Source organism: Bidens hawaiensis, unplaced genomic scaffold, assembly GCF_021521415.1.
Source record: "Bidens hawaiensis isolate Kalapana, Puna unplaced genomic scaffold, B.hawaiensis_p1.1 tig00030534_1, whole genome shotgun sequence".
NCBI lineage: Eukaryota > Viridiplantae > Streptophyta > Magnoliopsida > Asterales > Asteraceae > Bidens > Bidens hawaiensis.
In genome coordinates, this window is record NW_027495097.1 from 36,912 (window position 1) to 49,138 (window position 12,227).

General features: G+C 37.8%; 1 protein-coding gene across 2 annotated transcripts; it reads left to right on the forward strand.

Annotated features, from left to right (window-relative positions):
- The first annotated feature begins 7,202 nt into the window (after nt 1–7,202).
- Nucleotides 7,203–11,760, forward strand: LOC143580612 (kinesin-like protein KIN-UA). 2 transcript variants are annotated; one of them, XM_077063588.1, is made up of 17 exons: nt 7,203–7,304; nt 7,396–7,581; nt 7,670–7,891; nt 7,983–8,139; nt 8,241–8,390; nt 8,542–8,630; nt 8,830–9,033; nt 9,510–9,629; nt 9,857–9,970; nt 10,083–10,214; nt 10,316–10,385; nt 10,464–10,556; nt 10,666–10,794; nt 10,881–11,006; nt 11,101–11,244; nt 11,347–11,475; nt 11,558–11,760. In XM_077063588.1, the coding sequence occupies exons 2-17, from the start codon at nt 7,426–7,428 to the stop codon at nt 11,716–11,718; spliced, it is 2,196 nt and encodes a 731-aa protein (XP_076919703.1). In that variant the 5' UTR covers nt 7,203–7,304; nt 7,396–7,425; the 3' UTR covers nt 11,719–11,760. The 2 variants fall into 2 exon arrangements, with proteins under 2 accessions (XP_076919703.1, XP_076919702.1); XM_077063587.1 differs by having other exon boundaries at nt 11,101–11,475.
- Nucleotides 11,761–12,227: the final 467 nt, after the last annotated feature.

Here is a 12,227-nt window from a genome sequence, read left to right on the forward strand (position 1 = left end):
TTGGGTTGAGAATCCATTCCTCTGGCGCGTTGTCTGCCATTGGAAGTTTCATTCTCCCCTCCCGCGGAGTACTTGCCACTGCGCACAAATGATCTCGGTATACAAAAGTTACACCTGTTGGTGTTGGGAACCCCAATGCGCCGTGCGCTGGCGACGGTATGGCGTTGAATTGGGCAATCGTTTCCCTACCCAAGATCATGTTGTGGCAAGAAGTGGTGGGCAAGACCAAGAAGTTGACAACTTCGGCTCGCTTGTGTTTCTCATCCCCCATAGTTAGCTCAAATTGTATTTGACCTAGAAGATGAATGATTTCATTGGAAACACCAGAGATCGGTGCATTCACAATTTCAAGCCTTGCTTGGTCTGCCGGATCCAGTTTCCTGAAACACTGCTCATACATTATGTTTGACTCGCTGCCAGTGTCCACCAGGACTTTTGACACTTCGTAATGAGCAATGTGTGTAGTGATAACAAGAGGACTGCTGATGGAAGGGCCTCCCCTGATTCTTGGGAAGATGACTTGCTGCTCGCGCCAATCTCCTTGGATTTGCGCGCTTCTCTTTCTTGAGGTCTGCCCTTGCCTTCCTCCCTCGGCTACACAGATTCTTTTGTACTTTTTGCTGGCTGAGGCTCCTGATTGTTCATCTTCTGATCTTGAATTTTCTACCAGGTGAGCCAGCTTGCCTGATTTCACGTCCTTTTCAATTGCATCCTTCAAGTGGTGGCATGCATCAGTGTTGTGCCCTGTGGACTTGTGAAATTCACAGTACTTGCCACTGTCTGATGGTCCCTTGTAGTGTAGTGGCTTGGGGCTCTTGAATTGGACATTCTCAATGCTTAACACCTGTGAAGGAGTTTTAGTGAGGGGAGTCCATATTCTTGGCAGGGGTCTGCTAGGATCTCTGCCGCCCTCCCTCTTGTCACCCTCCCCGCGATTACGAACATCTTTTTGGGGCTGGGGTGAGCTTGGTTGCGCCTGTTTTTCTGCGGAAGAAAAACTGGTTGGTTGCAACCTGGACCATACAGAGTTCTGCTTGCCCCTCTTTTCTTTGCTGCGCGGTGACTCAGCTTGATGCGCTCTTTCTCTTGCCCTATCTTGGGCAATTTGTTTTTCATTTCTCGCGAAGACTCGCGAGGCTTCCATTAACTTGGCCCACGTGGTGGGCATGCCCTCTCTGCTTACGAGAGCTCGGCGTAGTTGATCACTGCGCGCGCCTTGTATAAAGGCCACGCGTAAAAGTTGCTCAGTGATCCCTCCGATTGCCAGAGACTCCTGATTGAAACGAGTGATGTAGTCTTCAATCGTTTCATCATTCCTGCGCACGCAGTGCATGATGTCATCAGGGTCGCGTGTGTGTCTGCGCTGCTGTACGAAGTGGGCTTGGAACTTTTCCAAAAGTTCCTCGAACCCATCGATTTGCCCAGTCGGCAAGCTCTCGAACCATACACGCGCCGCGCCCGTGAGGCAGCGAGCAAACATGTGACACCATGTTGGCATCGTCCAGCTCTCTAGGTTTCTCGTGTTGTAAAAACCTTGCAAGAAATCGTCTGGATCTGTTGTGCCGTCATATTTACCCAAACCACTTGGCATCTTGGTTTTATGCTGGATGGGAGCCTGCGAGATGCGCGCAGTGAACTTTGAATGTTTCACCAAGATGGCTGGTCTATACGGTGTGGTTACGTCCACTTGCCCTATGACTGGTGGGCTGTACGGCATGTGCAGATCCAGATCGGCTCTGGCTCCAGGCGCCATGTTCACAGGCGCGCGGAGCTGTGAGCCTCCTGCATGAGTATCTCGCGTCTTCCTCATGCTATGCACTTCTTCATCACTGAACTCAGTATGTGCAGTGTGAACAGAATGTCCTTCTTCCGGCGCGCGCGGCCTTTTTGTTCCATGAACAGTTTGCTTATCAAGCGCTTGCCTTTGTGTTAAGTCGGCTAGCTTTTTCTGCTTGACCATCTCATTATACTTGTCCATTAGACGCCGCTGCTCGTTTATGAGCCATTCTTTAGGATCATTTGTTTCCTCTTCTGGACCCATTGGTCCTTTTTGTTTCGCGCCGGCAAGATTTTGTAACGTAAGATCGTCTGGAAGAGTTTCAGTCTGGCCGTGGGGAGTTGTGATGAAGGGACGGTTACTGGTGGTGCGCGTAGAATCACGCGGCACCCTCAGAAACTGTTGTCCCTCATTAACATCATCACGTTCAATATCCTCCAGAACTTGATCAACGTTATGAACGCCAGAAACCATGGTGATTTTTTTATATATAGATCTGATGAGATCTGATTGCCGTTGTAACAGCGGATGGCGCCAATGAAGAGACGTGGATCGACTCACTGGTAGACGATCTACTTTCCTCGGGTGTGATTATGCTATTTCACCGATGGTTTTCTTGGATCTGGGTTCTTCCACCTACAAAATGAACAGCACCGTCAACTTACCCCTCAGAAAGGGACAGAGGGGTCCTCTTTGGGGTAACCCTCCGGTGTGAGAATAAGTATTTGTGGAGAAGATAATAATATGTGAGAGTAAGGAATTTAGAGTGTATTGCTTAATAGCTGAATACTCTGTGATTGTATGTTATCAGGTGATATGTGATGATCTTTCCTTGTGGAGTTGATGCTGTATTTATAGTGCTAGGGTTTCCACTGATTGGGCTCATACCCAATTAGGGTTTTGCTGGCCTCCTCCAATTGCTCTGCGCCACGTGTCCTCTGGGACACCTGGTGCTTTCTCATTGGTTGTAATCACGTGGTAGCACATGTGTCATGCTGAGTTGTCCACCTTTCATTTGGCAGCTGTCAACATCAGCATATTCTATTCCTTAAAAAGATACCTTCTGGAAGGTTGTCTGACGTGCACAATCAAGGTTGCCCTAATCCTGATTTGGATAAGGACGAGGTTGATTATGTGCATGTGTGATATGCGCCAATCCTGATGATGCGCGAGGTCTTCTCTTTATTCTCACGCGCAGATGTTTCATGCGCAGATGTGATATGCGCCGCGCGCTGATGCGCCACGCGCATATGTGTGCCTGGGCATATGATGCCTGAGCATGTGTGGTGCCTGGGCATGCGTGGTGCCTGAGCATATATGATATGCGCCATGCGCATAGGTTTTGGCTTTGTGCCTTTATAATGTCTTGATTTCAAGCCTGTTGTCTATATCTTGTGGGTTGACCCGCCTTGCTCCGTGTTGAGGCGGGTACATACCTCTTCATCTTCTAATTTCTCTTCTCCTTAATCCATGCTATCCATGGTTTATTGGTGAAAATGGTTTGACACATGAGTTACATCTCAATATATAATGCATACATTAATGACTATTTACAATAATATAAAACCTAAAACATAATTTTGCTTAATGTATACATTACTTTTATTAAAGATGTCAACACATGTTTTAACAATAAGGACTCATGAATTCAGTTTGAATTATGCGAGACTTTTCACTTCATATATATAAATTTTTAATTATGCTATTAAATTTAAATTTCCAATTAATGTGATTATTAATTTTGTATCTTTAATTTAAAATTATAAACGTAGTCATTCTAAAAAAAAACTTTTAAGCATTAAAACAATGATCAGTTATACCTAAAGAAATTTGGAGTCCTGTAATTTAGATTTTTTCTAAAAAGTTATAAAACCGAATTCTTTGTTTTTTGGAAACTATAAAATTTCATTTTTTTTATTTCATAAACATTTATTACATAATCAATTTCAACAAAACAAATCTTATGTTACTCTACTAACAAAACAAAGTGTTGATGCTTAGGTGTCAAGCCTATATTCATTCATAGCCTATTTTTTCATCATAATTCCTAATATCTCATCTCATTCATCATAACTATCCATTAGTCAAAACCATTTTATCAATTGGGTTATAGAATCATTAGATGGATTTATTAACTATTTAAGGGTATATAAATGACACGTTTATAATCACTATTCAAGAAGAATTGATGCTAAATATAATCAATTATTAGGTCGGCTGTGGCTTTTCAACATTGCATAAAGTATATATTTAGATGTGCATATATGTAATTTGATAACATTATACTATAGATTATTGTCTATATGCACATTGATCATAATCTTTTAAACATTGTTACACGACAAATTACATTAAGTTCATGTTATCCACCATGTATAGTACACATAGTGAAACATGAAGAAGATACATTTTATAAGTCGTGAAACGTGAAAATTTATAATTCATAAATTGTTTACTTTGTCTAATTCATTAATTTACATGGTAAATGAGACCTTAAAATGATGTTTACAAATTTGAAAATACTTCTTTTTATACAAAATTTGTATCACATGTTGCGCTTAATGTGAAGAAACCATTTGGACATGCAATCCTATTACCAAATTGTGTTTGTCGCATTTCGGACTACAATTGTATCACATGTTTCGTTCTGATCTGGCATAAGACAATCATCGAATACGTATGGATCATTTTTAAAAAATGGTGACTTTGGCTTATTTCAAAAGAACTTTAATAAAATCTAATATAGCCTCAAAGGCCTGTGTAGACACTTGCATTTATAGCAACTCGGTTTATCATCATCACTGAATCTTTTAGATTTATTATATGGTATGTTAAGCTACACGCAATTTCAATCAAAAAAAGTATTTTAAGAATCACAATTAAAATATCATACCTGATTTTTTAATTTATTTTTACCTTTCATTTTGTTTGTTTTTTTTAAAATAACAAAACTTATTTATTTTTATCATGTGATAAATCCCGTGTAATACACGGGTTCAAAAGCTAGTTATTAATATTTTATATATTTACAGTCTTAGTTACAATCTTATTAACATCATGCGAGTCGTATGCGTGTTAGAAACATGTCGCATAAGCAATGTTTTAGACCGGACACCTTACCAGGTTACAGGTCATACCGGACCGGGTTCCGACACGATGACATCATCATAAATAGATATATTATGAATGTTGATGGACTAGTTGAATATTTGTAAAAAGAGAAGTATAAATAAAAGGAGTAAAAGTGAAAAAAGTATATTATTATTGGAGGTGAGGCACCGATAGTGAAATAAAAGCAGCATTACCTTTTGTGTAGTGTAGTGTAGTGTATGTATATTGATTGATTGATTGATTTGTCTGTCTGGTCTTCATTTCATTTTCACCCATTCTCCCACCGCAAAAGTGGGCCACACTCACTCTCACCTCTAGTTTGAACTCAAAAATCAACTTCTCAATAAAGTTAAAGTTATTATTATTATTATTAACACAGTCCAACCAACAATTTTCATAATGATTTCAATTTGAAGTTAAGCTAAAGAGCAATTAATGGCTTCTTCTTCATATAGAAACAACGGTAGTAGTAGAAGAGGAACGGTGAAAACAGATCGTACTTCTTCTTCTTCTTCCTTCAAATCGAAGAATTCTTCTAATATTCGTCGTACCGGAGCTACTGCTGCTGATTCCGGTCAGTTTTATCTAATCTAATTATCATCATGTTTTTGTTTGTTTATAAATTATAATTTACCTTTCCTTATCGTATATTATGCCGATCTCACATTACACTAGTTTTAGATTTCTTAATTTATAGTTAGGTTTACTTTTGCAACTTGTGAATTATGTGATCTATTATATTTACATCCACCTGTTAGACTTCATTATGATTCCGACCATTGCTGAACAATCAGGCATTGCAATGTGTGTGTATATAGTCACCATGAGATCGGTACCGTACCAGTGCCGGTGCGGTCGGTACCGGTATTAGGTAATAAATAAATGCTCATACCTTAACTAGCATCTTTTGTTGCAGTAGGAAAATTAGCAGTTGGCAGGCATTGTAGCAATAATAACTCACTTATTTACTTCATTACCTGTGTGTGTTATTGGTTGGCAATTTGGTATTAGTGCAGTTGTTTAGCATTTGTGAGTTGTGACAACAGTAAGTAAATCAAGTTTGCTTCTAGAGAATGATTCAATATGTTTAAAATTAGTGTTATGGTATCACTACTACAGTGGTTTTTTAATGATATTAGCTGCTGCTGCTGCTCAGGTTTGTTAGAAAATAATAAATTACAGCTAGATTTATCAAGTAAATAAACTTAGTGAAAGTCTAGGACCCAAGTAAGACTAACCTTTTCATAGGATGAGAGTGAACATCAGGCTAGAGTTCTGAAGTTTTTGGTTAAATATGTGCAATATTTTTAATGTACGTTTATATAATCTTTTCAATGATTTCATGTTGTTTGGTTGATTGATCACCGCATGCCATACTAGGCGCCTGCACCCATAACCCATCTTCTTATATATATTATTTTGTACAATCATGTTTGTCGTTTTAGATTTTGTAACTGGTTATTTTGATCTTGCACTCTAGACTAGGCATTTTAGTGTATTAGTAGTTAATAATTAATAGCTTGCAGGCTGAAAAGTGAAGTCTGAATCTGATTGATGCTGTTAGTAGCAATTGTCAATATATTGAGTTTGAGGGCTATATTGACGCGCATTGTCTAGAACTAAACCTAAGATAAGATATTTCAATGATCAGAGCATACAGAGTAACAGAAACTCACAAGTCACACTTGATAACAATATCTGGAATAAACTGGACCAAAGGGCTAAAAACTTGCTAGTTTGCTGATTATGTTGGTAAAAGATGTAGTACCCCCTAAGTATTATCGGATTCTTTAGATGATCTGAATCCTAATGCAGTATCAACAAAGCACACATGCATTGGTTTTGATGTTAACTTATTGGTATTGGTACTGGTATGTAGCACATGTCATGGTCTTTAGAGGTAAACTTTCTACACTAATGCATGTGTGCTTTGACGGTGCTGCAATATTTTCTCCCCACTACCAAAAAATTTAACGTCAACAAGTCTTTAATCCCATCTTATTTGGGGTAGGCTAACCCACCAACAACAAATCATATTTAAATTAAAACTAATATCTTGAATTTTTTATGCAGTTTCTGGTCGAGTTCGAGTTGCTGTCCGATTAAGACCTCAAAATTCTGAGGAGATGGTGGCAGATGCTGATTTTGCTGACTGTGTGGAATTGCAACCCGAGGTGTGAGAATGTTACTTCTTATAACTTAGAATTTAATGAACATTTTAATATTTTCCAATTAGTGTTAGGTTAATCATGTGATTAGTGATTAATCACTGAAACTTATTGATCCATGTCAGTTTAAAAGGTTGAAACTTCGTAAAAACAATTGGGATTCAGATACGTATGAATTTGATGAAGTGCTACCTGAATCTGCATCCCAGAAGCGTGTTTATGAAGTTGTTGCAAAACCTGTGGTTGAGGTGATGTTACATTACTTTTTCTATTCGATTACTCAATAGTTCAATGGCAAAGCTTATACTTGAACTGATAATATTTAACTACGCATTTCAGAGTGTTCTGGACGGGTACAATGGGACAATAATGGCATATGGTCAAACAGGAACAGGGAAGACTTTTACTTTAGGACGATTGGGTGATGAAGACACATCTGCACGTGGAATCATGGTCCGTGCAATGGAGGATATACTAGCTAATATATCTCGGGATTCTGATTCAGTCATGATCTCATACTTGCAGGTACATATGTCCTTACACATAAAGTGCATTAATGAATTAGGTTTCAACTCTAGTCTCATGATAAAATTCTTCATTGAAATATTTGTAGCTTTACATGGAGACAATCCAAGACCTCTTAAATCCAACAAATGATAACATTTCAATTGTTGAAGATCCCAAAACTGGTGACGTGTCTGTACCAGCAGCAACTCTGGTAGATATACGAACCCACCATGATTTTATGGAATTGTTGCGGTTGGGAGAAGCACATCGAGTTGCTGCTAACACAAAACTTAATACCGAGTCTTCTCGTAGTCATGCTATTTTAATGGTAAGTTGCTTACTAGTTCTCTGATTTTAATATACGATTTAAAGTTGGTAAAAATTGTTTGACACCATACTTTTTTGATAAAATTCTTCAGGTGCATATTAAGAGGTCTGTAACAGATATGGAATCCGAGATTGTAACTGAAAATGACCATTCCCTTCACATGAGCAAAAATTCTAAGCCGCCTGTTATTCGGAAAGGCAAATTAGTTGTTGTAGATCTTGCAGGCTCTGAACGTGCTCACAAGTCAGGTGTGTAGGCATAAATTGTTTCAAACAATCTGTTACAAGATTTTGTTAAGGTTTTTAATTTTATATAGTTATAATATCTTACACTGGGTATTTATTTTCAGGAAGTGAGGGACATACATTAGAGGAAGCAAAATCTATAAATCTTTCTTTAAGTGCATTAGGAAAATGCATAAATGCTCTTGCAGAGAATAGTCCTCATGTACCTGTAAGAGATTCTAAGCTGACGAGGCTGCTTAAAGATTCATTTGGAGGTCAGTTCTTTAAAACATTAGCAACTTATTATTTTTTATTACTTCTATAGCTTATATTGAAGCAACATATGCTTGAAATGATTACACGCCCTAGGAGATGGTGGCGTCAACATTCACATAATCATTAATTTCTTGGACATTGTATTTGCAGGTACTGCAAGAACATCATTGATTGTAACTGTGGGCCCATCTCCACGACATCGTGCAGAAACTACAAGTACTATTTTGTTTGGACAAAGGGTGAGCAACCTAGGTTTTGACGGTCTAAAAATTCAGGAAACATACAATTTTATATGTTTTATGGTCATTATTTTCTGTATAAAGTTGACTATTTTCTGAAACAATTACCATAATTCATAGAGCAGAATCTCATGCATCACTTATCGGGGCTCAGTTGTTTATAAATGGTGTTTTGAGTGTCATTTTTATTGTATCTCAGGCAATGAAGGTTGAGAACATGTTGAAAATCAAGGAGGAGTTTGATTACAGAAGTTTGTGTAAAAGACTTGAGACACAGATTGACAAACTCACTGCCGAAAATGAAAGGCAGCAGAGAGCATTTGAGGATGAAATTGAAAGGACAACAATAGAAGCACAACAGCGTATATCTGAGGCTGAACATAATTATGCTGAAGCTTTGGAGGTTAGTTAGAGATTTGTGATTGTAAATTTGTAATGCAACTTTTTTCTTTATAATACATGCCTTCAAAGTTCCAAATAGTTGTTATAAATTAGGCAAACTGCACAAATATAAACTAACTTTTTTTGATTTTAACATCCAATTCTACAACAGTCATAAAATAGAAACCAACTTACCATTTATCACCGATTTTAGCAACCAAGTTACATTTTGCCACAAAAAGTTGTTTACCTCTACGGTTCAACAAGGAACGTGGCATTATTTGTTGATATTTAAAAGGTTCTGACATGGCGTCTTATATTCTTTTTGTGTATATGTATATGCATCATGGCATCTGATTTGACAGTTTATAATTATTTTCGAATTAAAATCTCTTCAGAACTAGATAAATTTTCAAACTTGCAACTTTTCTTCACATACACATTTTGCATATTTGGCAACCATTTTTGCTAAGTGTAGAATGTTTAATGTTCTTGTAGACAGGGAAAATGAAATGCCAGATGGACTACATGGAATCTATCAAAAAGCTAGAGGAGAAGTGGATGAGCAACCATTCAAAACATGGAACCAATGGCTTCATTAACGGTCACAGTGGAGAGGTATCAACTATCAAGCCCGAAATTCTATTTATATTAAAGATATTTTCACAAGTGTCATCTCCATAGAATCATCATTCTACAAAATTCAAGTTCCATACAGTTAAAAATGTGTTCTTGATTATGTGTTATATGAGTACAAGATGATTATGCTGCAAAATTCAAATTCTATTTTCCCATCATATATATCACAGTATTCTTTCATCACTCTCACCTTCCTAAATTAACAGGGTAATGAAGATGTTACAGAATTAAAAATAAAGCTTCAGAAGGAAATTGCTTTACGAAAACGAGCTGAAGAAGAGATCCAAAATCTTAAGAACTCACAAGTTCACCCTACAGAGGTCTGTATTTTTTTAATATCAAGCTAGAATAAGTGTTAGCAGTATTTAAAATTTTGACTAAATTTTTCAACACTGGAATATGTATTACATCACATATTATCCTCATAACTAGGCAGGTGTAGATGCTGATGTTATTAAGCTTCAAAATTTGTTGGATGAAGAAACTCGTCAAAAACAGAAACTTGAGGAAGAAGTTTTAATGTTGCAAAGCAGATTGACACAACTGACTCTCAGTTCTGGTCAGGTAGAAAACTTGATGTTTATACTGTATACACATTATTAATTTGATGATTATGGAGCATTACAAAAGGAGGTGAATGTTCGGGTTGTTTTTTGTTGTTTTAGCCAAGATGCTCGCAGCTTGATAATCAAAGCAACGGAGACAGAACGTCAATAGCTAATCTTCATGAACATGGTATGCAGAATTTGTAATTAATGCTATATAGTGGTTTATATTTTTCTAATATGGTTCTCTCTCAATCAAATCATATAGTTGGATTGCAAAAGATCCTGTCTTTGCTAGAGTCAGAAGATCCTAATGTTCGTTTGCATGCTGTTAAGGTGGTGGCCAACCTAGCTGCTGAAGGTTATTGTTTCTTAAAACCTTATTATCAAAATTCAAACATATATCTTCTTTTTAAGTCTGATTGATTATTTCTAAAGCTGTTAAAAATGAAAAAAAATGTAATGTGCAGATAGTAATCAGGAAAGAATAGTTGAAGCTGGTGGGCTGTCATCACTGTTGGATCTCCTGAGAAGCCGAAGCTTTGATGAAACAATTTGCAGAATAGCAGCTGGTGCTATTGCAAATCTTGCAATGAATGGTCTATATCTCTCTATACATGTACACACGTACATACATAAACACTTCCGTGGTGGTTTCGGTAAACTTTATTGATGTTCTATGCAGAAGCTAATCAAGAACTTATAATGGCTCAAGGTGGGATTAGTCTGTTGGCGATGACTGCAGCCGATGCTGAGGATCCACAGACTCTACGGATGGTATCTGGAGCTATTGCCAATTTATGTGGAAATGGTAATACTATTTTTCATTTTAATATATCACTTCTGATAGTTTCTTTGTTAGTTTACATAATTACATAACATATTGTCTATGTATTGGATTTCAGATAAACTACAGACACGGTTGCGATCTGAAGGTGGAATCAAGGCCTTGCTAGGGATGGTTAGGTCAAGACATCCAGACGTTCTTTCTCAAGTCGCGCGCGGAGTTGCAAATTTTGCAAAATGCGAGTCTCGAACCTCTAGCAAAGGTAATTTATGTGCGTGTATATTTAACTTGGTATATTTTAAATACAGTTGCGATTTTCAAACGACATCAGTTAAAGGGAAGTTTTGTAAATTTTCTGTGTTAGGAAACAAGAACACCCGATCTATGTTGATAGAAGACGGGGCACTTCCATGGATCGTGCAAAATGCCAACAACGATGCATCAATCATAAGACGGCACATCGAGCTTGCACTTTGTCATTTAGCACAACATGGTAAGTATTTCATTTCGTTGCAATCTGAATTATATGATATGATGATTTATAAACAGACTTTTAACATTATTTGTGATCTCAGAAGTAAATGCAAAAGACATGGTGAGTGGAGGTGCGTTGTGGGAGCTAGTTCGTATCTCACGTGATTGTTCCCGAGAGGATATACGTGCTCTTGCTCGCCGTACGTTGACTAATAGTAAAATCTTTTCGTCTGAATTGAGGCGCTTAAGAGTAGAAATCTAAACTCTAATCATATTTTTGTAACATACGTATGCGGCGTGTGACCATTCTATCTTATAGTGTTGCCTATAGGACAGCAGACACTTGCATTATGAACATGCATTATATGTATGTAATTAATTTGTTAGTAATATATGTGAGGTTAATTTACCTCATTTGTGGCATAAAACCTCTATGTGAGAAAGTGAATGTAGTAGTTGAACTTCTGGTCTAATGACATGTATGTGACGGTTAAGGCTTGGAATCTTAAGGTTTCAAGTTTGAAACTTGACTCAACGTGGTTTTTCCACAATGGTGTACGTGTTCCTTCTTGATGGTGTTCGTCTGTGAGTCAGGCCTAAAGGGCTAAAATTAGTATGGACGGTTGACATCCCGTTTTTAGAGCAGACAAAAACCCCAGTTCCGGACCCGACATGGTCCTGCCCGAGACGAGGGTACGGACCAGGTTTTGGTTTCTCGGAGTAATTGTACCGAGACCCGCTGGAATCGGTTCCACCTCTACCCGGCCGGTC

Excerpts from the sequence above, each read along its gene's own strand:
- LOC143580612 (XM_077063587.1), top strand. The coding sequence starts at position 7,426 with ATGGCATATGGTCAAACAGGAACAGGGAAGACTTTTACTTTAGGACGA. Across the intron at positions 8,391-8,541 it reads GCTTAAAGATTCATTTGGAG|GTACTGCAAGAACATCATTG; the intron begins GTCAGTTCTTTA and ends TTGTATTTGCAG. Across the intron at positions 10,557-10,665 it reads GGCCAACCTAGCTGCTGAAG|ATAGTAATCAGGAAAGAATA; the intron begins GTTATTGTTTCT and ends TGTAATGTGCAG.